General features: G+C 37.7%; 1 protein-coding gene and 1 pseudogene across 1 annotated transcript; both read right to left on the reverse strand.

Annotated features, from left to right (window-relative positions):
• Positions 1-1,771: 1,771 nt before the first annotated feature.
• On the reverse strand, positions 1,772-3,527 carry LOC120249576 (annotated as a pseudogene).
• An 11,088-nt stretch (positions 3,528-14,615) lies between these two features.
• LOC120249585 lies at positions 14,616-27,341 on the reverse strand. The gene is made up of 15 exons (XM_039258144.1): positions 27,114-27,341; positions 26,944-27,016; positions 26,751-26,873; positions 26,391-26,560; positions 25,655-25,804; positions 24,494-24,634; positions 23,726-23,786; positions 21,414-21,730; positions 19,986-20,114; positions 18,790-18,906; positions 18,382-18,459; positions 18,059-18,181; positions 16,257-16,368; positions 16,018-16,152; positions 14,616-14,773 (listed from the first exon to the last, which is right to left on the reverse strand). Exons 1-15 carry the CDS (start codon positions 27,165-27,167, stop codon positions 14,616-14,618), a joined length of 1,941 nt encoding a protein of 646 aa, XP_039114078.1. The 5' UTR covers positions 27,168-27,341.
• Between the last annotated feature and the right edge of the window lie 604 nt (positions 27,342-27,945).

Raw genomic sequence — 27,945 nt, forward strand, 5'->3', positions numbered from 1 at the left:
TATGGTAAGTTTTTAAGTTTCAACAGTTCTCCTTGATGAATATAGTCCAAGGGCTGAGAGAACAACTCCGTACATCAGGCGGCATCTCCTATATGCATCATTAATCTCTGATTCTAGTCAATTTTTCAAAGTTATCATGATCATTCATATTAACCATAATATTCTCAACTGGCACCAAAAGCCATACAATGAGATTTCTGATTTTTGCTTGATCATGTCAGATTAATAATGCATTATGCTTCATTGTTCATCTGTATTAGCCTATGGTTTATTGTGCAATTTGGAAAATAGAGAAAATAAAGATTCATGTATGTTCATCCTCGTTTCTCTCACGATTGAGTTTCTTTACTTGCAAGAAAAAGCCTGAGGCTAATTGCTGAACAAACTATTCTCCTCCGAGCAGTTCGTATTATAACAACTGGTGCTAAACTGGGTGATAGACCAAAGTAAGCTGCCTTCTAAAAGTAAAGAGGTTGCCCCAGTGTTAGTTTTCTGTTTTTCTTTATTAAACATATTTTGTTCGTCTTTCTTGACTTTTGGTGGTTTACCTTTAAAGTCGGCAAGCTGTTGTTTCTTTTTTGTTTCTGAATTGAGGTTCAGCAGATTATTCGATGGATGGTGTGTTTGGCTGTAATTTTTCCTGACATTTCTCTAAAACAAAGAACTTGAAATGAAATGAAAGGAGGGCTGATTTGATCTGAGGAGATATTTTTGGTGTGTAAATTTATTTGCCAGAAAATTCCTTTGCTCAAATACAGTTCACAAGTTCCTTTAAAATTGTTGTTTTGAAAACTCAGAGATTTGAGGAGGTTGATGTACACTCATTTTGTTGTTTACCTCGGCTGATTCCATTTTCAATGAAGTTGTTGTTCCTCACTGTGACTTGTGACTTTGTTGGTATCTTGTGTGCTCAAATTTTTGTGCATTTTCCTAATTAATTCTAAATAAAATAAAGGGGCAGTGTGTAGTGGCAGGCTGACAGCAACGCCTAGTGAATATCTTCATGGATCTAAAACAGTGTTTTTGCTCCCGAGACAATTTGAAAATCTCTAAGCTTTTCTTTATGGCAAATTCATCCTATGAGCGTGCAAGGCATTTTATGCAAAATTTTCTTTGCAAAAGGAAAAGGACATCCCTGACTAACTGATTTAAGCATTGTTCAGCATTGGCTTCCAGCTCAGCCGCACCGACCAGAGTCCGGTGAGCTCACTGGTCCAAAAGAAAGACGCATTTACTACGGATGAAATATCATAAATTTTTACGGTGGCGGATTAAAATTAAAATGAGTAAAGCATAAAATTGTTAAAATATCGAGTGAGTAATTAGGGACATACTTTGAGGTATACTTATTAAACAAAGGTACCAGCACGTTCCAAGATTAAACAAGAGACCCTTTCCGCTTAAATGAGATGGTCCACAGTAAAAACTCCAAATTACAAACCTACACCTGTCCTGCCTCAATTTTATGTAATTCCATCAAATTCATAGAAACTTACAATTCTTTTCCAAAAATTAAAAACTCACACCGCATATTATATACTAAAAAGCCGTCTGAACGCAACTGGAGCGGGAAACGGAGATGGATGAGAGACGTGGCAAAATCACCCCGATTCAAAGTGAGACAACAAGTACAAGAGGTCACGTGGACGTCACCAGTCTGTCAAAATGTTGAAAACCAAAGAGACCCCTGAGTTATGTCCTCTCGTGGCGCTTTTCAAGGCCTGACAAAAAGCATCAACCCCTCCCTCCCTCTACTGAGCCAGTGGTGACACCACCTTTTTATGTTTTTAACACCGTCACCACCACACCGACACTTTCACAGCCCTCACTAGTCACTACCATCTCACTCCATTTCCGTTGATAAATTAATCTCATTCACAAACTTGCCTTAAAAAACAATCACTAAATTTCACTGATCTCACCATCCCTACAAACCCCAACATCAACAACCATCGTCCGTTCCCCACCACCTGAAAAGCTAACTCTACAGCAATTCCTCCTCAGGAGCCTGCACTCAAACAAAAAAACATTCATTCCAATCACACCAACACTAGACAACCGAATAGAAAAACCAAACCAAGCTTCACTTACTCTGTTCCACAAGTCTGGGTCCGGCTTCTTGTAAACAATAACAGTGTTAATATGCTGAGAAGGATCCTCAATTTTCCACCGGCAAGTAGGCTGAGCATCACAGTGCCGCTCATCAAAGCAGTCTGATCGTTCTCAACCGCACATCGTAGCTGGCCGACAAGGAGATAGTAAAAACACCGGCCTTTGACAAGGGGTTTCCGTGCCACCAGCCTCGTGTTAAATGCGTAAGCAGTATAGTCTGCCCGCGGATACCTACATTTCTCGTTGGTTAATGGTTAAGTGAATTGATTCAGCTTTTCCTAATGTTAATATCTTTATAATAGTAAAAAGTAATATAGAGCATTATTAGTACCAATTTAGGAAAGTTCTGGCTGAGCATCTCCATCTCCCTCGGAGACATAACGCCTCGGACGATCTGGATGACGAAACCCCAAGACACAGACACAGTCCACTGGTTGAGCTTGTCGTAGCAAATGAGACTGTTGCATTGTGCCGGCAAGTCAAGGGAGACTGGTCCAGCTAAAAAGGCGTTGGAGGGCGGCGACATGCGGGAAGGGAAGAAGGGAAAATGGGTTTGACGACATCAAGATGATGGGAGAAATGGAGCGGAGCAACAGGGGTGAGCGGCGAGAAGGCCGAGAAGATCGCCGTAAACATCGTACTGGTGGAAACCAGGATGGCGAGTGAGGGGACGCCGAGCTCCGCCATGCAGGCTTGGATGCGGTCGTCACTGCCGTGAGAGAGGGGTAACGATGGAGGCATTGATCTTGGAAACGAGATAAGGAGAGGCTAAAGGATGGCTGAGTGGCGAAGCCAGCGCCGCCGTAGAGCCATGGAGTAGGAGAAGTAGATGTTTTGGAGGTGACTTTCGGAGAGAGAACCGATGTAGTAGGGTTGGCTATGGTCGAAGGAGTTGAGGAGAGTGAGAAGGTTTGAAGGAAGGGAAGACGGTGTCGTCATCGCACATGACGAACCAGCGGACGTTTGGGAGGTTGAGATGAAGGGTTTCGGATACGATGCGGGAGAGACGGAGGGCAGCGCAGGGAGCCGTGTTTGTGGGTGTAAGGGAAGGAGGATGTGTTGGTAGAGGTTTGAGAATGAGAGAAGAAGAGGAGGTGTTGGTGGTGGAGTTGGTGAGAGGGTTGTCAAGCCATACGAAGCCGCGCATTGGAGGGACGGAACCAGAGGGTTGATGTGGTGCTGACGAGAAGGCCAAAGAGGATGAAGATGCGATGCCGAAGACGATGTGGTCGAGTGGTCGGAGAGGGAGCATTCCGAGAAGGAGAAGGAGGAGGAGGAATGGTGGAATGGTGAGAGAAGGAGAGACTGTAGAAGAGGTAGAAGAAGGAGAGGGAGAGAATGAAGAGGATGAAAAGAGTGTTTGGATGAGTTCTTGAGGTGGGCATGTGCATGGACATGGACATGGATGTTGTCATGTTTGGGAGATCAGTGTGGAGTGAGTGAGGAAGAGGAAGAAGAGAGGAAAGTGTGGGGGACATTATTATTATTATTATTATTTTTAAGGTGGTGAGTGTTTAATTGCTTTAATTATTAGTTGGGAGTAATAAGGGAGGAAAATTGTTTTTGTAAATATATATATATGTATTTATCTTTTATAAGGGGTTCTGATGTGAATTTTTGTTTTTTTAACGAGATGAGAGACAATTTTAATTAGAAATATTAGATGCATGTAAATTTTTAGTGTGTGGATTATTTTTGATAATTTTAATTATAAAATGTAAAAATAATTTATTCTAATTGAATGAAAAGCAACTCCCCGACGCATGTACTTTCATGCGGTAGAAAATGATTTTAAATATATCACTAAGGAATAAGGATTGTTTTTATAGTAAAAACAAGGATTTTTCAATTTTTCATGGAGGGTAGCTTGTCCATTTGATATACATTTTTATTTAAAAATTATTTTTAATTTTTGAAATTTTTAAAAGTCTTCCCTAATTTGTTAAGAATTCATTTTCCTTTTTAATGAGGTCAGACATATTAAAAAGACAAAAATTGTATATATTGATGTGAAAATAATAAATGAATGTTGTCTCAATTTTTAATTTTTATTTTATAATATTATAATTATATACATCTCTAATTATTACTTCTAGAGATGTTATTTAAAAAGTGCAACTTTACCATTGATTAAAAAAAAAACTCTTTAATGTTTTCAAATTTGTTAGAAGTCTTTTTTTTTTTCAAAATTATTTTTAATTCTTATGGTTAAATGACGCTTTGATTTACTGAGTCCTACATCATGTTAGTTTTCTTTTTAGTTATGGTATTTGGTATTTATTATTTTTCACATGACTTTCGGGTTTTAGTTTTTGATCTTTAGTTTTTGTGTGTCAGATTTCTTTATTTAATAAATCTAGTTCAAATTTATGTATTATCGAGCAAAATTTGAGCTTACAAAAATAACAGGAGAATAAAATAAAAGCTGTTGTATCGTAAAGAATAATATTTTATCGGAATGAGCTTTATTGAAAAATAATAAAAGTTTGAGGAGGCTATGAAGTAATTTTCCATTACTTCAATCAATCATTAACTAATTTACTTATTATCATTAATATTATACAAATAAAAGTGTACTGACTAGTGACTACTAAATGCGAAAACCTAGAAAAGTAAATTTTTGGCATAAGAACAAAATATAGAAAATAAAAAAAACAGATATTATTCACTACTCACCAAGCTGGTGCCTTCATTCAGTTCATTGTATCAAAGACCTAGCAACATTTAAAGGCTATGAGCATTGACAGGGCTCGCAGAGGCATTCCCAAATCATGGAGCACCACAAGACAACCATAGTTGGTAGATCCTTGACTTGGGTGCCAACCTTTTGTTGTTTATTTAAAAATAGGAAAATTCTTTGTTGCGCTACGTAATTTTTAAAAAACTTTTCAAAACCACTCTCTTTTGCTGTACGGACTGAGTAGCTTGGTTAGTGTTTAACTTCACTTTTCTACTCTACAGTTCAGCGAGATGGGTCAGTGTTGTGAAATCCCAGTTTTTGGCGCGAAAATGGTGGGAAAGGAAGCGCCCGAAATCACGTCATGTTGACTATTTTGAGAGAACTTTCTGCTTGGTTTAACGTTTAAATATTTTACTTAATATGTTTAATAATTATCATATCAGTGTAATCACTTTCACGTCTCGGGTTTAGCGTTGTCTTTACGTGTATACTATTCGTAATAGCGATGTAAATTCTCAAAGTCTCTGCGTAAAGCGGTGATCTTTTTAGTTTGATCGAATTCTTTGGCGGGTGTACGTGGCGGTGGCGAGGTTATGGTATCCAGTGCGTAAGAATTAATGGCGGCATTAAAATTTATGCGGTAACATAATCTCTAACTTGCAGATTCGTTCTCATGCGATCGATGATCGACATTTTGTCGTTTAACTTTTTCTCGGATATGAAGAGTCGGTACTGCTTGTGGAATTCCACCGTAAATAAGCGAGAAGAACCCTCCCGTGGACATGACCACTCCTCGTCGTCCTCATCAGTCCTCCATCTCCTCCTCATAGTCCTCCTGCTTCCCATGGACGACCAGCTCTATCTGAAAAGGATGTTTTCGTGAACCTTCTCCCTTATCTTGAGAATCATTTAGCGTGATCCACGACAAGTTAAACTATCTTTTCACGCCCAAGTCGAAATGCTCTCATAATTGCACGAATCCGAGAGGATTCTTGTTGACGGTGGGTGTGCAGGCAAGCGATTAGCGAGCATTTCGACTTGGGTAAGAAAAGAAATTTTTCCGTATTTCGTGATTGCGGAGGATTCTCAGAGGAGGAGATCGGGAAACATCCTTTGAAAGCGGAGGATCACTTTTCGACTTGAGACTTTACATTACCAGTTTTTAAGAACATTACGTCGGGTGTACAACTATTACATTTTGTGTTTAGCCTATCGGGATCTTCGTTTAAAGTCCGACCATGACGACATTGATTAATAGTCGTTTTCAGTGAATGTGTGTTGTTTAACCTTTTTAATGTTATGCGTTGTGCGGGTTGAGTTGATCTGCATGTTATCGACAGCGTGTGATCGTTCGAATGTCTGGAGCACTTGTTTAGATTATCACGAGGTCGAGTCGTGAGTGATCAATCCAGGCGGGACGTTGTAAATGTTGTAAATGTTGTAAATCTTTTATAAATAAAAAGCGAAACAAGCTTGTTTGTTTGTGAACTACGAAATTTAAACATAGACCTAGTGAAAAACAAAGCAGATGTGGGAAACAAAAGAGCGTCGTTTGTAAGCGATAGAAAATCGTAAATATGTTTAAGCAGTGACAGCGGTGTTTAAGAAAAAGTTACTCTTTAAGCAATGACAGCGGTGTAAGCGATAGAAAAAGTTAAACACTACTCGAGTTACTCTTTAAGCAATGACAGCGGTGTTTAAGAAAATACGTAAAGATGTTTTAAGCGGTGACCGGGGAGGTACCCGTCTTGCAGCGATGTCGTTGAAAGCGTTCGATTTAAAAGCGATAACATATTATTTAAATGATATAGAATTTAGTTAAACAATTAACCGTTATTTTAAACACTATATGTATCTGTTTAAACATAAAAAGCTTAGCGTTTACCGAGAGACTCATGTTGAGGTTGAGAACTTTTCGTTCGAGCGATGATGATATGTCTTCCTCGCATGACGATTGACGTATATTTCCCTTTTTGCCCCTTGGGATGGAGGGAAAAAAATACCCTGATCACATCACGTCTAGTCCCAACCTCTATCATCTAGCTATGCACTTTTTGTTTTGCCTTCATTTGCATTTTGTTCTTTACATCTTCTACTTCTTCTTCTTAAGTCTTCTTTTTGTTCTTCGTTTCATTTGGTTTTATGCGATTTGGTTTTCGACCGATATATTATGGAGAGTTTTTGTGGTATTGCTAGATTGACGGGGAGGGAAGAGTGCTAATGTTCATGGCTCAGACTTCTTGGGAGTTGGTGTTAGGTGAGATATGTGAGCGATGGGGTCTCGAAAGTTTCTCTTGTCGAGGGTTAAGTTCATCACACCCGGATGGATATAAAAGCGGTTTTGCCTGATCAAAAGCGATGTTGACTTCCGATGGATGTGTCGGCGATCCGTTCCATCTTGAATGTCTTTGTAGTTGATATTGTCGTCGGGGGCGAGAAAAAGTGTACCGTTCTGAGAATCCTAATGAAAGCGAGGTTTTACTCGTTTGTAAGTTCCTTTTCTTTTTAATTATTCCGGTTATGCGAGGGTCAGTTTATTGTTTAAATATGTCATCATTTGGTTAACATATTATTACTAGTCCTTTACGTTTATTAGTTAATTGCTTAAGTATTTAATTTAACGTTTAACTATTGTCGTTATCGCTTAAACGTTATACTCTCCGCTTAACATATTGATCTTTTCATTTGGTGAAGTGTTGGCGGGGTGGATTCTGCGAGTGCTCCCGTTCGTCCCATGGTGACCACAGGCGGTGTGGGATGTCTTCCTTCCTCGTCGGATCGTTACGAAGTGTTGTCGTTGGATATTGGACAACGTTTTGTGAGTGTCGAACATTTCGGGGATATACTTGAAATCATGCGATCAAAAGGAATTTTGACTTCAAATTCGTAAAAGAGCGAAAAAACATCGGGTGTTGTGGAATCTGCTGCGAGTGGTTGATCGTTAGGCGTCTTCATCACGTCAAAAGTATAACAAAAAAATACTTTCGAGAATCAAGACAATCAACCCGTCATGCACACTTGCGGTGGTGGCGTAGGTTGACGTCGCGTCAAAGCGTCAAAAAATGGGTTAAGCGCACGGAGTGATTCGAAGCTCGAGGACCGATCCCTTATGCAAGGCCAGTCGACATTCGAGGAAAAGGACATGTTGCGGGAACATGGTGTCCACATACCATACCAAAGCGAGCTTGGTTGGGGAAAAGAGCATGCCGGGTGGTCCTCGGCAGCGGTGACATCTCCGACTACTAGTTTGTTTGCTTTGGTATGTGGATAAAAGGTGGGTGAGACAAAATCCGCGCGTGCGATCGTGGAGAGAGCGGTGATCGTTTTAAGCGTGCATTCTTTTCTTCGGTCGCGTGTATTGTGCGGGATTCGAGAGGGCTTGCGGGCGCTTGCTTTGTTTTCTCGATGGTACGCCTCCTCTGGAAAAATATCGGGGTACACTCTTGGGTGCCAGGGAAAGATAGTAACAATGGTTTTTCGCGTCGCCTTGGTATGAGTCGACAGCGAGACCGATGCCAGTGGACTTGGTTCGTATCTAAGGTTAGGCGATGCCTTGTGCACGGGTGGAGAGTTATCATGGGATAATTACCGTGCCGGACGGGTCAGCGCGTAGGCGCGATTGCGAGGAGTCTTCCCTTCGCCCGCCGCATGCGTCTTGTCTCGACCGTTTGAGGTCGATTTGTGAGAAAACGATCTCGAGACTTGGGAAGGCGTTGAGGAGGGTCTTTGGTACATATGTCTTCCGCGTTGCGTGGGCGTCCGCGGCTAAGATGCGTGATCACAGTAGAATGAGCTATGAGCCAGTATCACCCCGCTCGTCGGTTTGGTTGGTCCTTGATCGGATTCATGGCACATTGGTCGGAGTGCTCGTTCGACCGGTGATGCAGTTTGGGGTGGGATGTGTTATTGAGCGTCATGGGAGTCGATTGATGCTTGGATCGAGGAGGCCTGGAAGGTCGATTTACGGTGGCCGAAATGGTGCGACTTCCATAAGATGCTGCCGAATGTTGGTTTACACTTAACATTTTAGTATCACGCTAAAAGGCGTTCTCGATCTTTGTTTCGTTACACTACATGTCGACTTTAAATATTAATCTGTTCGTTTAAATAATTACGAGTAATGTTTAAACGTGTTGACGGGTGTTAACTCATTGACATCTTTTCGTTTAACCTTGTATTTGCCGGTTCAGAGTTGATGCGCATGTTATGCTTAACCGGCGTGAGCATGACGACCAGATGGGAGGCTAGCATGTACCCACGGAACTATGCATTCGAAGTTAGAGATCAGTATTGTTGAGGACAGCCGAAATCTTGCCCGTGTTGGTCGTTGTGCCGAAGTGGTCGTTGCGAGTGATCGACGATGCACGGCAACTGCTGGCGGATCTACACCATCAGAACTTGTTGAAACCATAGCCAGAGGTGGCTAGTTTATGGTTGTCCCTTACCGAGCATCCTTGCGCAGCAATAATGCGGAGCGAGCACCAGCGACCAGCCGATTTAGTAGCTTGAGTAGCCACAGTGCGACAATTACAAACTGGCGTACAAGGAAGCTATATTCCATGCGAAGCGATGACGAGGCCTTGGGCCGAGAGATCGTGAGCTTGGTTTCGCGACACGCCTGTGACTGAGGCGACAGCCTGGGCGGCCTGGGCGAAAGAGGATCCCGGTCACATGAAGCGTTTGATGTCCGCGAGGTTTACATTGCGGCCGCGGCGCGAGGATCCGGTCGCCTGTCGACGATCTTCGCGATGAGAGCTGTCGCCGAGCTGGAAGGCGGCGGTAATACCGCACGAAGACGGAGACGTGTGTGTATTGATGGGAACCTTTCACATTTTAAACTCTTACTACTACGGCGAATTGAATGTATTTACACAGAGACATTGTTCTTTTAAAGACGGATACTGCTTGTAATTTGAAACTATTTCCAAGCTGATGTTTAAACAATGAGTGCGTTTAGTTAAAGCAGACGACAGTGTTATTTAAAGCGGGTACACGCAAGTATTTTGAAATATTTAAAAGCTGATGTTTTAAAGCGATATATAGTATATTTAAACAATGAAAGTGAAATGTTACCGCAATTACTGACGTAAAATTAAAGCGATGAAATAAAACGAGATGGAATTTAACTACCCTTTACTGATTCAAAACAAACACGAAATTTACATTGAGATATACAAGTCATGTTCTTTGAACACGAAAACAATGAGTGAGTTTGTCAGATTCGTTTAAGATTGACTTGATCCGGATATACACGGGACATGTTGTTCAAAACAAGAAATTTAACCCGCTTGTGGCGACCCGCTTTGTCATGGGCCATGCCCGGCCCTCCCTCGCCAAGTATCGCGTAACATGCTCTGTGATCAGTGAGGAGCGATGCAGCCGGCGATGCCGTAACTTCTCCACGCACGATGGTGCTCGAGTGAGGCGCATGTGCGCCAGAGCGGCGCACCTCGACGACTTCCTTTGTTTTGAGGCGTGGGGTTCTACCGCTCGTAGGCACTGACGGGTACCTTTGCCGTCAGTGGCCAGGCTTCGCGAACTCCACTAGCATCGACGCGAAAGCGAATGGGTTCCGCTGTCGAGATATGCAAGAGTCGAGGATTGGAATCTGCGTTTAAATACCAAACAGATATTAATCGGACGTAATTAAAGAACTTACCATGTCAGCTTGGCGATCCCTTATCGTGCCCCGGACATGAAGAATAAATACTGTATTAACATTTTATCATTTATCAGGAACGACGGCATTAGGTAGCCATTCGTGATTATCGGAGGGGCCAGCAATTTAACGAACTTCATGCGAGGTTACGCTGACATCGATCATAACCATAATTGTGTCATGTCCGTCGTCCACCGCGTAGTGCGGCGGTCGTTCTTACGCGCAGCGGCGCCAGCGGCGATGCGATGATGGGCGGCGCCTCTTATGAGATGTAAGCTCTTTCTTTCGGCGTTTTGTATGATGCATCTGGCGTCCATCACCGCATCATGTTGACCGTCCTTACTCAAAGTGATATAATCGCCGGCGGTGTAGTGTGTGACGTCGTTCTTATTGACGATCGCGAGGGTAAAATACGCGGATATAAGACCATATTGTAAATATTTAAATGACATTATCAATTGTACATGATATTATATATATTTAAGCGATAAGTAGAAAACTTAAATGATACTTGTAAAAAGGTATTATTAAACGCTATTAGGAAATAGTTAAACACTATAAGAAACCCGCTGTGATAACGTAAAAGCGTTATTACGATCCGTAGGCCGGTTGATCCTCGCCGACTCCCTGCTATTCATTATTTATTCTAAAGCGACTACAACCCATTTCTTCTTCTTGAGATAAAAACTTAGTAATCTGGTCGATTTTGATTGGCCTTGATCATCTCTCGTTGCTCGGTCGGGTCTTCGTGACATCTTCCTTTGATCACGGGGGCGATGGCGGCGACATCGGCTGCAGAACCGTCTTACATGGTTGTTCTTGTTGTGGAATTGTATGCGGCTTGGCTGTGATCTTTATCGACCCGCGACCTTGATTCGACGATCTTCTCGGTAGTGGCTGGTAGCCGGCGACATCGTTGGGAGACACACCCTTAACTTGTTCTTGATCTTTGGGGGATTGTGTCGTCTTTGATACGCCAATCTCAGCCGGTAGGATTCACCCGTTAAGCGATTTCATCGAGAAGAAAGTCGCGACCTTCTCAACAGCGGCAACGCGCATACATCTCGTCCTCCAGCCGTCGTACCCATGTCGCCAGCGGCGGCAGAACTCGATGCGGCATCGGCGCCGATGGTGTTGCTGTGTTTAATCGACCCGGCGGTGAAACAGGCGGTATTATTCTCCTCTCTTTTTCCATGAGTCTCTTGATGTAGCATATGAAGACTGGCCAGGCGATGATATCGTGGAAGTAAGTAATTCCGACGCCTCGTTCGTCCGGTGTGATTCTTCTTTGAGGATGCGGTACGGTTTGTCGAAACGTCCTTCGAAACCTCGGCGTGGCCCGAAAGCTTCGGTCGTCAATGCTCGCCATGCTGCGTAAAGAGTTCGCGGTGACATCTTAGGTCGATGTCCTTGCCGTTAGGTACCACCAGCGATTCGGGAGGGGTACATAATAATTCGGGATGTCGTTGTCGTGGTAGGGGTTGTTGCTGATCTAGCAGGTGAGGGAGGGCTTCTCCGACCACCGAGGGGTAAATGCGGCGTGGTGGGGTGGAAGTAGGAGGCGTCGTCGCACGATGAAAATTGCCTCTCTCATCCACGCCTTGACCAGTGTGTTCGGAAGCAATGGCGTCGTCAGTCGGTTATTTAGCCGAAATATTTCTTCTTGGTAAAAGCGAACCCATTCGAAACTAACATATGTAAACCAAACAATTTCGTGAATCGTTCATTTAAACTATAAAAACTATATTTAAGCAGTGTTTATATGTTTAAGTTATAAGGAATATAATTAAGCAGAGAGAGCAATATTTAAACGGTATGAATAATAGTTAAGCGGTAAATACTAAAGTTAAGCATAAATAAAATACTGAAACACATAAAGACTTATGTTAAACATTGTCACATGATTTATTACCTACTTTTCCATGATGATGACAAGCTTCGTTTTCTCACAGGTAAACTTGCTTCGGTAAGTGCTTCAATAAATGTAGCGACATCCTTGAGATCTTCTTTAAAGCGGACAACTTACGTCCCGGTCATTCGTCAAAACCGAGGGCGTTCGCGCGTAAAGAACAACCCTTAATATACCATTGGTTTCTTCGTGCATATCTTGCACTCGGTAAACGGCGGAATATCCTCCATGCCGGCCACTTGTCGCGTCTTGCGTGTCATGCATGGGCAGTGAATCGTCGGCCGTAAATCAGCAGTCGATTCGGGCCAGAACATGATGTGTTGGGAAGAGAATTTGTCCCCGCCGATTTTCCATCGGGGTTTGACAAAATTATCTTCTTACTCCCTCATGGAGGAACTAGAGTTGCGCTGGTCTTGATGGAGTCTCACAGTGTCTCGTGGGTCTTTGATAGATCTTACTGGCCCTTGAGGCCTGGTTTTCTTTATTACGAAGACCTGCGTCGCCATCAGCAATATGAGACCAAGTGAGGGCCACATCTTGAGGTGCAAACTCGGCGAACTTTACACGTCACGAATTTGTGGTGCGGCCAATGCACCTTTGCAAAGAGAATCGAGAGACTCTGGTGGTGGTATGTAACCCAGCTTCGGGTGAGCTATGACGGTGTGTCCAGTAGAGATAATCTCGAATTAATAGGGGTCATGTATTTATTTTCAATTATTCCGAAGTCTCTCACTACAGGTGTCAAATAGCATCGACCGTTAACTAGGTTATTGTACGCTTAATCACACCAGGCCTGTAATATTAACAACACATTAGAGCATGCTGATATTGGCCCAGTTTGGCGGAATATAAGGTTTCAGCAGTGAAACTCGATTCAATAAGCGAGATATAAAATGTTAAGCGAGACCCATTTTTGTTAGCAGGGCGAGAATATAGCGAGACAACAAATGTTGAAAGTAGCAACATCTCGTTTTAAGCACGTCGACCTGGGTTTGTGGCTGCAGCCATATCAGCGAAGCCGGAGTATGGAATATAAAGTACATGAATCATAACAATGAAAAAACTAATTGATGTGTATACACATAGAAAAATGCAAAACTAAACAAAACCCCGGTGAGAAATCTCCTGTGATTAACAAAACCCAGTGAAAATCCCCTGCGGAACTTGATATCTTCGACAAAAGCAGGGAGCACAAAAGCAAGCCGAAAAATGTAACTTTGTAACGGGCGTTTAACATGAAACCATCTTTCAATCTGCCGTTTAGTGATGAAGTACCAATGATTCTTGTGAGGACTTCTCCTTAAATCTACAGGTGGAAAGGAAAGTGATGAAATCTCACAAGATACGGAGAACGCCCAGTGAGACAACTTAGGAGACGACTTGGAAATGGAAAAAGGCGAAGGCGTGGAGTTGAAAAACAATTGGCTGCGATAAATTAAATCTCGGGTTACCCCTCGGGCTTCGCCCACTTCCTCTCAAATCGCCGAGAGATGGGCTGCCAGTGGGCTCACGTCTGAGGGCGATTTCGTCCAAAAATTGCTTCAGCTCCGTTCAGCATCCCGAATTCTACGGTTTGGGGGTTTGAAGCGTAGACTTTAAAGGAGGGTTTTGGGGATTCTGAAACTAGCAGGGGTGTTTTTCCATGATTCCTGGCTTAAAGTGTTTTGGCGAAATTTCCACTTAAAAATAAGTAAAATCTCATTACCGTATGGTCATATTTAATTTTCTATTGTTATCTTCTATCTCTGTACTGGGAATTACAGGATATTCTTTATCTTGTTTGTTTCTACATAGTAGAAAAATAAAATCAAAATCAAAGAACTGTGAATGGCTAATGTGTCCTCTGAGAATTTCTCCGAAATTTCGAGCTTTATTTCTATTATCCATTAAATTTGGATATTTCTAAAAGAAATTCTTTCTTACGATTATTATTTTATATTTTTACCAACAGCAAACATACAGAACTTATTTTAATCAGGTGTTTAGTATACCATTACATGATAACATGAATATTAATTGTGACAGCCAATATATAGTCTTAATGCCCAATACGATATGCATCGGGTATTTAAATTGTGAGCCAAAATTAATGTAAACCATTTCCAGAAGAAGCTAACTTCAATCAATTAGCATACTTCATACTAAAAATCTATTAGCCAAAATTGACCTTTAGCATGAAAATTACACAATCAGGTGCAAGTTATTCCCATGTTGATATTTACAAAATTCCACCAAAAATCATTGAAGAAGTACAGTCAAGGCCAGAAGGTGAGCTTACCAGGATAAACTTTAAAGCGAGCAATTAAAGTGACCAAAAACCCAATATAGTCAGAGATCGGCAGATGAGCAGCTCTAAATGCAGACTCCAAAACTTCTATTATCCGCAATAATACAGAGTGATCCAAATGATTACCTGAAGAAAAAGCATTACTCAAATCCCTCAACAAGGTGATATAACTCATTCCAGCTGGTTGCAATTTACCAGTCACAGGAAAGTAAACAATTTCCAGGAAATGCCTAATGGAGCTTTATCTTACCAAATCAATAAATGGCTATGCTCAAACTTATTAATAAAAACATGGCTATAGATTATAGAAGCGAAAATTCGCCTTAACTGCCATAATACCTAAAACCATTGGTTGTTTTCAGACATTACAATAAGGCAATATATATCTTAAATAAACCATATGCAGCCACATATGATTGCCTCTGACCTGTTCTTCTAACTATTCAGAAAAGGCTTGGTCACAAGTTTGAGTCATATTATTCAAAATAATGGTCCTTCATTCTTCTTCTTATACCTGGCATTCTATAATGACCTATCCTGCCCCTCGCTGGTCTCAATAGTAGCTTTACTAATGCAATTATAAAAAGCATCTACTTAATGGGCTAGGATAATGGCTAGGTTGAGAGTTGATAAATCACTTCCATGCCTCAAGCATAGCAAAGTAAGATATCAAGCAAGGTATAATTTGACAATGGACACGCTACCTAAAAAATTCCACAAAAGAAAAAAGCAACAAATTCCTATGAGTCATCTTTTTCAAAAAGTATGTGTCTGCTACTAAACAGCCAAATTCCACTAGTATAACTCCTGCAGGGCAAAAGAGTAAGTTGAATTGCATTGTTAATCTTCTGCTGTCACTTATTTCTGCGCCTTAAAAAGAAAAACATACCATCCCCTACAGCCCCTTTCAGAAGAAGAAAAGAAAAGAAAAGGAGTCCAAGAAAATCTCTTAAAAATCAATGAACAGGAGTAGCTCTCCGTGGCTTTTAAAGTAATAAATCCATTGCCGAAGTGGGAAATATTTGCAATTACAAGAAGCTAAGAAAACATAGGGCAATAGGCATGGGAACTTTTACACCATAAAAACAAGAAATTTAACCTACAGACCATCACCCCGGTACTAGAGGAGTAGAGTTGAGACATGAGAGCCAATATGCATAACACATTGAACTGACTTGCTACACTTATATTTCTCAAGGGTAAAATTGATCATATAACAATATAAGTTATTATGAATAAGTACTCAGAAAGATATCTGCAGGCATCTGATTAGAGACTAATTGAGCACAAACTCAACTTTAACTTCATGCAGGAAATTTTATTGTATACAACTTGACAGATGGCAAAATTAAATAGAACAAAATGCTTACATAAGCAACAACAGGTGATAGACTGCAGCAGATCCGAATTCAAAGTTGAAAAATAATACAGACAACATATGGAAAGCTCCTGACAATCAGTCCGGAGCTTAATGAATGGTCCATAATTTACAGACCCTGCAACAACTACAGGCACTTCTAAACAATGTCAGAAATGAGTTTAAGGGGTAAAAACTGCCAATATAAGAGAGGTTTTATAACACCTAGAAAAATTAAATAAGGTTGCATACCTTGGGTACCATAAAACTCTTTTAATCGCCATTGCAGGCGGTTATATTCGGAAGCAAGTGGAGAGTTTTGTGGGGAGCATTGCCCAATCTGAAGCAGAAGTTTCAAAATAACCTGGAAATGATATCCCGTCAGCAAGTGTATCTAACAAAACAAAAAAAATGATCAAATACGAAGCAGCTTTACTTCTAAGAAAGTTCAATTGCCACAAATTGTGGAGCATCAAGTCCTTAAATTCATCATAGAATGATTATTTACAAAGAAAATGTACAGAAGAAAATTTTAACATGCATGATAGCATGGGAGTTCAAACCACAACTAAAGATTACTAAGGCTAAAGAAATTTCTCTGAGGCTGGTTAACATGGCCTTAACACCACACCATTAGAATGTCAGAATTACAGTAGAAGAAACTGCGTTAGAAATGCCTGAATTTAAGTAACTGAACATTAACTCAAGTTCAATTGTGCTCTATCTGTTTTATGTAAGCAGTAAAGCAAACGAGTATTTCATCATTGTGATATTCTTCCACTTGGCATTTACAATTATCATCAGGGTAAATAGTTCAGCTTCAATGTATTTAATATGCCAATTTATCGGACTAAGATTTCTCCTTAGATCTGTTTTTTTTTTTTTCATATTTATTAACATACATTGGACAATATGTTAAAGAACATGTTGCAAAAGGCACATGAAGGAAATGAGATTAATGCTATAAGATGAATAAAAATCCCATAGTGAGGAGGTCTCACAAAATCAAAGACCATCTCAAGGGGTATTGGCGACTGCAGACTTCATAAAGGAAATAATAAAATAAAATAAATATTATAACATTTCTTAATCCCCAACAAATATAAATGGCATGGTAATTTGGAAATTTGAAACACCCAACTTATTGTAAAATATCTCCATGAATACTAAACCCATTCATTCGTATAACGCATAAACATAATGCCACAGGAAATGTTAAATATATTCCTGTATCCTCTTAATGTCTCTGCTTTCTCCTTGTGCCATCAGTCTAAGCCACAAATCCAAACCAAACTCTTCAGACTACCAATCATGATTTTCATCACCATAGTACAAGAAGGGGTATTTCAGATGCCAGATTGTTAGGATCATTATAGCACCACTCTTTAATAGAACATTTAGGTAGTGTTTCGGTTGTGGGGAAACCCCAGGCTATCCCCAGTTTGTTCCAATCAAACACCACAGGTTACCTCATTAACTTTTATTATAATATATAATTATTTAAATGAATGTATCCACTACTTAATTTTTAAAAACCTTAATATAAATAAATCAATCCAATTAATTAGAAAATTAAAATTTTAATCTCAAAATATTTATTTCACTTAGTATTAATCAAGTCAAAGTTTAGTCAAATTCTACATAATAGTTTTCCCTCCAAAACAATTTCAAACTTAAAAGCCTCATCCCACCATCCTAACCCCCAACTAAACACACTTCAACGAAAGATTCAGTCCGTTTATAAATTAACATCATTCATTTAATTCTTTTTCCTAATGCCTTGTAAGTTAAGCATTCAAGTTCTTTTCTTATCAACTTTCTTTGGCCAACAAATCCTAGTTGGCAAGATAGATTCACTTCATTAGAGTTAAACCACCAAAAATGCAGAAAACTAAACAAGAGCATATGTGAACAAGTATAATCAAAAGATTGATGGGAATTTGGTGAGTAATCAAACTATAATGTCCGAAACGGTAAAGTTATCTTTATTCAATACCACATTCTAGCTATAGCACATATATAATCAAAATGGCAATGAACAAGTAGTGATATACCTTTGACAAAGGAGGATGCCTATCACCTAACTTCAACAATAAATTAGGCAGCTCTTGCAACCAAATAATTTGATAGCTTAACATGTCCGGATCACAGGGTTTAAAAGCACAGTCATCCTTGAGCTGGCAAACAAACCAATTACAGAGGTTTTAGTAAAAACTTGCCCAAGCATCCTATCTAGCAAGGGAAAAAAGGTATTATATGCATGAGTGATTTATTTAACCTGAATTTTGTATACAATTTAATAATAGACTAGTAATCAGGCTTTTACAAAACCCATTCCAAGGGGCATGCAGACATAGCAACTAACAGCAGGAAGTACCATTTCCTCAATGGCAGCTAAATATGCCAAACAATGTGTGGACTCCACCTTGCAATTTCTGAACGCAGTTGTGAAGGCCTGCAAGAATGTCAATAATACCTTGTATTAATTCTAAATGTTGATTCTCAAACATAGATTTGGAATAATTATCTTAAAGATATTACTTATGATTCCAATTCCATGAATCTTTTCAGTTCTTGTTTAGAAAAATTTCCTTACTTAAAATATTAACATTCTGTGTTAAACTCATCTTAGATGATAAGCTGCGGATCATGGAAACATAATCCCAAGGCTGATAAAGAGGGCACAATGTCAATGAAACCTTAATAACTCAACTGAACATAAATGGCCGTCAGTTCTCACACAAAAGAAATAAAAAGAATATTGTTTTTGTTAAGATTAAAATACCTCTAAAAGTCGGAGTCTCCAATCACTTGAAATGGCCACAATTCTGGGGAACAAAGATATAATTGATACCAATTGCTTTTCCAAAATAGTCTTAGTAGCTGACAAATTACGACTGCCCTGTTGCAAGACAAAAAAACATTATACACAAGGAAATAAATCCATAAAGAAGAAATCAATTTAAAATCAAAATATATAATTAATTATACAAGTAGAAGTCATTAAAATTTTCAATAATCAAATAATGAGAAAATTTCATAGTTGGATAGTCAACAAGGATTTATGAGTGAAAGCAACAAGCAGCATATTGTGATTGCATAGAATTTCACATATCTAAAACATAGACATGATTTTCACAATACAATATAAGAAAGGCTATAAGATGTCACTGGAAACAAGACGAGAACCATTAGGAAAAATCTCTCTTCATATGAGAAAACCAAACCCAATATATACCCTTTGTAATCCATCTATTCAAGACAAATCCTACTAAAGAAACATTGCAACCTATCAGGCAATAAGAAAGCATCATGGAACAATTATATACAGCATCAACAGCCAAGAAAACAAACCAGCAGGCCATGTTCAACTATAATGCCTAGGGAAGATGAGAGTGTAAGGATAATTAATATCCCCGCATTGGTTAATTTGGAAAATATGAATTTGGATATATAAGACTAAGTTTTTCATCTGATCACCTTAAGCTTTTGGGTTGAATTAGGCCAGATAATGCGTTTGATTCGCATCTAACAGGGAGATGGCCCCATGGGATACTATTCTAAATCCACTGTTTATCAAAGGAATACTCCAAAGAACAATAGGGAGGTAGCAGAAGCATGGATCCAGAAGAATTTAATTCATGTCATTGTTAGACAGCAATACCTATCTCTGAAAATACAAAGATTAAGTTCAAGAGGGTAAGTATGCAACTGTGAATCTTGACTACCACGCTGAATATATATGGAATATTGGCATGCTTTCATTCCTTAGAAGCAAAAAACTAGCTAAACACTACAAAACTATTAGGATATGAGAAATATCCTTAACTAAAATAAACTAGGTATTTGGTCAAATTTAGCAAACAAGTAAAGAAGTTCAACTCAAAACGTATGACAATAAAAAGTTCATACCTGATAATGTATCAAAGTAGATACAGTCATTCTTAAATAACAAATTCAAGTTCTGAGATAAAATGGAACCTGTTTAAGAAGAAAACTTTCAATGAAATGAAGAAGTTTCTCAAGAAGGTTTGGATCATCAATCCAGGTAATAAGGTGCAGGAAGATTTCAGTAATTCCAAGATTCAAGATGAAAAATCTCTCCCCTTCCTGTAAAAATTAATAGAAAGAAACTGAATCAGACAAAAACATCCTCCTTTATGCATAATTATAAATCTTTTCCTAAAATATTAGCATAACTAATATCCAATATAAAATATGAACCTGCTTAGCTCACTTCTCATAGAAAAATATTAAATTTGGTCTGAAATTAAAAAAAAACCACAAATATACACTATGGCTGTTGAAGTACTACTGAAATTCCATTTCTAGTATAGAATTCCTAATGGAAATTTTTTATTCAGTGATTATACCAATTTTGTATTGCAAATAATTTTTCCCTCAGGCAATATTTTGGCATTACATTGAAAAGCAATGTGCATCACCTTTCAGGTGAACAAAGAATTAAATCTCCTTGATTCAACCATTATCACTCGAAACTTATAACTCCTATGATGAAGTGAAGCAGCCTACATCAGAAATAAAGCATACTTCACATTTCTGACATCCAAAACCAGGAAAATTTATGCCAATTGATTGCCACATACTGAAGCAATCCTGACATTTTTCCAAAGGAGAAAAAGTAATGAATTTATTATTAATGAGTTAAATAGAAGAAAGTCAGATTTCACTTTCAGAAGTCATCAAGCAATTAAATTATATCATTCAGCTCTTTAGTAGAGCAAATGAATTCCAAATTCAGTTGTATATGATGAAAATGCATGAGTTCAGGCATATGGAATCAGATAACTGTTGTGAGATCAGGTTATGAATGTAATCAAACACATCCTGCCAAAGCTTCTCACTGATTCTTGGAAAATGCTGCTAGTCTTATGATGTCCCTGATATAAATAAGAAACTTTAATATTCACAGTTTTCTTCAGGCAATAAGATGAACTGGAATATGAATTCAAATTAGAAAGACATACAGACATCCAATAAAGAAGACTATAATTCAAATCGACCAATCTACAGTACTATACTTATAACATACAGCACCCTCAGACATAAAATCCTGGAAACAATCTTAAGATTTTCGCTAGTGCAAGAAAACCTAAAACTTTTTCAGCAACTTCATTCACATCAAATGAAAATAATAATTTAGGTTAGTGAAGGTGCTGAAAAACTATTAATATTAAGCATGCAGCCACTCTGGTTCACTGAATTGGCATCTATAGTAATGTACATTATACTGCAAACGACATAGTAGTAATTACATGGCATGCAAAACATTATAATAGGTCATTGTTTATGCTATCTCAAAAGAAAAAAAAATAAGAACATTTCTATCTCTGTAACTACAAAGTAAATCTAAAATCACATTTCCAAAAAAAAAATGAATAGGCTAACCTTTTCAGCAGAGTGATAAATTTTGTCAATAGGAAATGAATCCCCCAATTTCTTTAAATACATAAGCATGGTGTTTGGCATTAGCTTAGTTCCATTAGATGGCAGAGTAGAAGAAAATTCATGACTCATGTGAGGTCGGTTTATTTCATCAACAAATACTTTAACTGCCAGATTTATATTTTGTAGTGTGCATAGAATGCAGTCAAATGATTGCCCATCAATCACAGGCATTGCTTGAATCGATAAAGCAGAGTCATGGAAAGAGTTCACCAATAAAGGTACAAGGTCTTCTATTCTCTTCAAAACAGAAGGCATTCCTGCAAAAGGTGGTGAAGAATCAGTTGATTATTCTTTAAGCAAGATCTAATAAGACCAGGAAAAAATCTCCAATAACTACTATGTAAGAAAGCCTTTCAGCAGAGAATGAGTTTTGGGCTTCAAACTTCAAGCACAAGTGACAACTCTTCAATAGCTATTAATATCTAACTCATTAGGAAGGAACTTGCAAATGAAGACCAAAGGACATCATATAAATTCATTGAAGTAGAGCCTATATTCTTGATTAAAATCAGCTATTTTGAGCCCTAATGAAATGTAATCACACTTGATTTTTCTCAGTTTAGTCACATGGTGCCTGGACTAAACCATTACACAGCAAAGAGTTTTTAAAAGATTAGCCTGATATTACTAATATGCAAATTTGCACACCAGTCCGCTTCTGGCACATGTCTCACATACACTGCAAGCTTTATGTATGTTTCCCAAAGGGAAACTACTTTTATATGAATCTATAGTTCATTTGCTCAAACAAATGATCCATACTGTTCTCTCATGGTTGACTTTAAAATTTAAAGTAGATTATTGTATCTCATATTACATGCAAGCAACAAAAAGGATAAAAAAAATAATAATAATAACAAGGAACCCATTCAATTATGAGAAACAAATGAGAAAATAGAAGATATTGAAATCATTTCTGAAAATCATGTGAAGTTCTTCTAGAGACAATGGTCAAACATGGAATCCAAAACCTATGTCACGCAAAAGCTGAAAATCATGTGAAGTTCTTCTAGAGGCAATGTTCAAACATTGAATCTGAACCTATATCATGCAAAAGCAAGCACATTAGTTTGAGAAAGTCATTACAATACACTAAGTAAATAATAAATGAGGTGGTGGCTACATACGTAATCTAATCAAGTTTCCCCAATCCATTATACTTGATCTTTAAACAAGTTTTAAATGAGAAAAGAACAAGCCTTAAGAATGCACTTTTCTTAGAAAATCACCAATGCGCTCCAAATAACTGATGAGGTTCCAGCATGTTCCTATTTAAAGTCTAGCTCCACACAGGTGAATGCACATGCACACACCAAACATACACCCGCACAATGTCCAAACAAAATCCGCACAACCCCAAACTAAGAAGGATGTTCTACAGTTATGCAGCAAATACTTTTTAATCAGGACCTGGCCACTTGGGACAATTTAGATGCATGGTGAGTTTTTTCCTACAACCTGCTGATGTTACACTTAATTTGATTTACAAACTTCTAATCCTCTGATTCCAAATTATCTTAAGAGATGGTGATAATCTTTTCCTTAAAGCAATCAATAACAAAGGATTTCTATTGCTCCACCCATGAAGCATCCATTAATAGCAACACAGCATCTATGTCTTGGTTTTCATGAATAAAAATATTTTGAATAGGCCACATTAATCATCAGTACCAGTATTCTTAAAGGGATGGTGAGGCTTATCTTGAAATTGGAAAGTAAAAGGCCGAAGGGCTTAATTTATGCCACATACAGTTTAAATTATAATTAATAAACTACTTAATAAAATTGAATAGTTTCTGGTTGAGTGTTAAAATTTGCAACAATAATTAATAAAGCAAGTTAGGTGTTCTTTGGAACAAACCCATATCTATTTTGTACTATAACAAGCTGTATCACAGCAGTACGACTTCAATGTCAAAGTCATTTTACCCTATGTATGTTGAGTATCACTAGACGTGTATAATAACAACCTTGAAAACTAAACCAAACTATGAATTATAAGTATTCAAAACTGTCTAGAACAGAAACTAATGGTTCACCCAATTGAATTTATTAGTAATTGCCATCTATTATTATTTGTAAACTGTATGATTGGCAGGCATGAAGAAGATAAATGGTACATTAATAAAGGCGATATTTATTGTAAATGGCCTATTCTAGAAGGACATAAGCCAAAAAAATATATAAATAAATAAATAAATAAAAGAAGAAAAGTGATGATCAAGACAAGAAGGTCATAAATTATTATAAACCTGAATGGTCCTTGGGAAGCTCTACCTCATAACTGTGCAGGCACTCATGCTCTAAAATTTTCTGCAGAGTTGAAGGGAAAGTTACACATTCAGAACATGCGAACATTGATTGTTTGGTTAAAAAAAAATAATAATAATAATAACAATTATCCGAAATGAAAGACTTTATACTTTCACAATGATCCCCAAAAACAAAAAAACACAAAACAAAGAACAAAAAACAAAAACAAAAATAAAAACAAAAAAAAAAGACCTCAAACATAACAATATTAAGTGAAAATCATGGTAACCAAACCCACAGGAATGATAACCAAATCCAAACAGAAGTACAAATGTGTAACTAACAAAAGATTTGAGATCATAAAAATGAGCAAATAAACATAGAAGTGATGGAAATACAAGTCCATAATTCTTAATAAAGTTCTCAGAAGTAAAAATACCCCCAAAGAGAATCCAAAAAATAAGAAGCACAAATGTGTAACTAACAAAAGATTTGAGATCATAAAAATGAGCAAATAAAACATATAAGTGATGGAAATACAAGTCCGGAATTCTTAATAAAGTTCTCAGAAGTAAAAATACCCCCAAAGAGAATCCAAAAAATAAGAAGCACAAATGTATAACTATCAAAAAATTTGAGATCATAAAAATGAGCAAATAAAACATAGAAGTGATGGAAATACAAGTCCAGAATTCTTAATAAAGTTCTCAAAAGTAAAAATACCCCCAAAGAGAATCCAAAAAATAAGAGCAACATATGACACTAACACTTTTATTTGATAATATATCCTCCCTGTCCACCAACAAAGATAAGCAGCGCACAAGCCCAGCAAGAGCACTTTTAAGTTTGCTCTTGTCCTGTAAATAGATCTGGTTGTTTTTCAAAATATCAACGTAGTTGTCAAGAACCTGAAGATGCAAGATAAATAATCAAAATATAGATCAAGTTAATGCATATTGCAGGAAAGATAATATTACAAACAAAAAGTCCCAACTATATACAAATTTCTAAGGGATCATAACATTGGCCAGAATAAATATGGCAGTTTGTTCTAAGTTTTTAGAAGAATCGGTGGGATAATCAACAACCAAGAGTACATACATATGGCAAAGACAAGCTGTAGCCTGTGCCACATGCCAAGAGTTTAAAATGGCTCAAAGCTGTTGCTATAACCATTTTTTTGTTGTCCCAATACCTATCGCACAGGACCACCATTAGTTCGCATCCAGTCATGTACTTATGCACTATATCATTTAATGATAAATATATCAAACCTCGATTGCATGCACCTTCTGTATACGTTGACACTATTCCCTAACGATAAACAAAGAAGGATACATATTACATTAAAAATTTACATCCTGGACATCACCAACTGTGACCATTCTATATTAAGAGAAAACAAAAGGATGACAGATAACTCTTCTCCCAGGTTTGTATCTCATCGTAAATGCGATAGAAAAAATAGTATCTGAGAAATCTCAATCAAAGAAACCCTAAAGCAAGTTAAATTTAAAATTTTGCAGTTAAGTACAAATCTTGAATACAAATGTACTCACAAGGATGAGCACCACTTATAATTATCTCTTAGCTACATATCAGGCACTATATATTGACCCCAAGGTTTTTTTTTCAGTCAACTTATATAACAGCAGGATGCCCACATGCATATCCAATTGACTAGAAAGTCCCAATTCAATAACCATAAATAAACAGCTTGAAATTAAATCTTGGAAAAAATGCAGCAGATTGCAAACTCTCTAAATAAAATACTAATCTTGTTCAAAATGTAGAGTAAGATAGCCAGACTAGCATCGATGATAATCATGATTCAAAACGAAAAGAAGAAACAGGACAACCGATATAAGAAACTAAAATGTCAGAAATATACACAAATGATACACAAGACCAAGAAAAACCATATGTACCTTTTCAGCATATAAGAGAAATGAGGATGGGAAGCTGATAACTATGAGTTCAAAAAATTTGAAAGCCATTAAACGAATATCAATTGCAATATGCGTCATTGCATTGAAAACATAAGCCATCATCATAGAGATCATTGATCCAGTAAATTCCTAAAAAGTAACCCAAAAAAAAAAAAAATTAGGACATCAACCAAAAGTGGATATTAAACAAGGAGGAAACATACACACATTACAGTCTCCAACAGCAAAGAGGAAAACATTATGAAGGAAGCAACAGATTACCAAAGCAAACAAGCATTTAAGACAACATTTGCAGAAAATGAATGCCTAATGATGAAAATAGAGCATTTAAGAACATGTGGAATGGAGAAAATAGAAAAACCCAATAAAACACATCCATGATCCAGCACCTGCTGCAAAACAAAATATAGCATGTAGATTGAATAAGGCCATAGCCTAACAAATTAAATCACTCACTGAATACAAAATAATGGAATGTAGATCCATTTGTTGAATACCATATAATCTCATAGGCTTCTAACAAACACTAACATGGAATGACAGCATTCCATTAAAAGGGCAGAGATACTGGGGATATATTGCAAGTGAACTAAGTTTCAAACCTCTATGCATTATGTTTCAAACCACTAACAGGATAGTCAACAATTGACCCTAAAAAGAGCATGGAACTACAATATTTACAATAACAAACTACATTTAAAGCATAATAAAATACCTCTTTTAATGAAGGAAAAATCACTGTTTTCAAAAGGTTATATAGCGTTTCTCGAACCAATTTATCACTGTCGGAAATTCGCTCTCGAAGCTTCTCTATGATGGAAAGCTTTTGGAGTTTAAGCTCTGACGGGTGTTTCAGAACAAGATCCCTAATACCATTTAAGGCAACTCCATCAAATGAAAACAACATTTAATGTCAGCTATTAATCAAATCACAAAATGAGAACACACTAAACAACCAAACTATATACAATATTAGATGAACACAAGAAGCCAATGGTTTGCAAAAAATAATATGCATTACTGACAAAAAAAAAACCATCGAATTGCATGATAATCACTTATTCAAGAAAGATACCTTTCCGAATCTTAGCATTATGATGGGAAGTTTGTTGGAGGAGTTCTCTAAGAGTCAATCCCTTCTTATTAACAGCCATGCCGGACCTCTCCGAAGCCACACTCTGCTCCGGAAGAACAATGGCTGCCACACAAAAAAAACCCTAGAAATCAATGACCACCGAAAAACCAACAAGAGAATAGGTACAACAAACCTTTAGACTTTATCTCAGTGCTGGTCTGATTCTTGGGAGGAGGCAGCTTCTTCCCAATCTTGCGTTTGATTTTCTTCAAAACAGAGCAAGAAACGAATACAAGAAGATCAAAAGATGGAGAAAGAAGACCTCATGGAGGAGGAGGAGAGGGAGGAAGGAAAGAACAAAACCTTGAAGTCGACGCCCCTGTTGGGCTTCTTGGAAGGCGGCTTCGAGCGTACCATGGTGGTGATAGCAACGAAGAATTCACGCTTTTAGGGTTGAAGGATGAGGAGACGTAGACGAAGACGACGATGAGAACAACGAACGGCAGGGAGGAAGTGGGATTTTTAGGGATTTAATCCAATAAAAACATAAACCCTATAAAAATGAAGTGATGTGTTATAATTGAAATTCAAGTTTAAAACCAAGCTCTCGGCGGTTGTTACCGGGATTTATATGATCGTTTCTGAGTGTTTTAGGGTCGCCTAACCTAGTGGTAAAAAGTGCGATTCGTTCTTTTAACTCCTTAAATGGTTAAGGGTTCCTTCAGTTTTTTTATATTCCGATCAAAAACTTTATTTAAAAATAAAAAGGGTTTAATCCTTTACCTTTCAATGGCATATTTTAAGAATAATATACATTCTCGCGATTTGTATCCAAAATTCAATAAAAAAAAGTCAAAGTCATGGGATTGGTTTAAAAAAAAATATATATATATATATTATTATTATTTGTGTCACGAATATTAAAATTTTTGGGGGTGTATGTGCAAACACAACGTTTTGTTTTGTACATTATTAAAAAAAGTTTTTTTTTTTTTTTTACAGGTATACACCTGAATAATTTTAAAATTTTTTATTCATTGCATACCTTGAATAATATATATAATTGCGAATATACCCCTAAAGTTCAAATTAATTGAAACACCGTCTGTCAACAAACAACTAATATATAAAATGACCATTATACCCTTTGCATATATACTTTAAAAAAAAATTTAAGTTGTATAAAAGTTATTTT

The sequence above is a fragment of the Dioscorea cayenensis genome, chromosome 3, assembly GCF_009730915.1.
Source record: "Dioscorea cayenensis subsp. rotundata cultivar TDr96_F1 chromosome 3, TDr96_F1_v2_PseudoChromosome.rev07_lg8_w22 25.fasta, whole genome shotgun sequence".
Classification (NCBI taxonomy): Eukaryota; Viridiplantae; Streptophyta; class Magnoliopsida; order Dioscoreales; family Dioscoreaceae; genus Dioscorea; species Dioscorea cayenensis.

Bases quoted from the DNA above. Each gene is read 5' to 3' on its own strand.
- LOC120249585 (XM_039258144.1), bottom strand. From the start codon at position 27,167: ATGGTACGCTCGAAGCCGCCTTCCAAGAAGCCCAACAGGGGCGTCGAC. The intron at 26,561-26,750 runs GTATCTTTCTTG...CATTTGATGGAG, and splicing joins TAATGCTAAGATTCGGAAAG to TTGCCTTAAATGGTATTAGG. The intron at 16,153-16,256 runs GTATGCAACCTT...AAGTGCCTGTAG, and splicing joins AGAGTTTTATGGTACCCAAG to TTGTTGCAGGGTCTGTAAAT.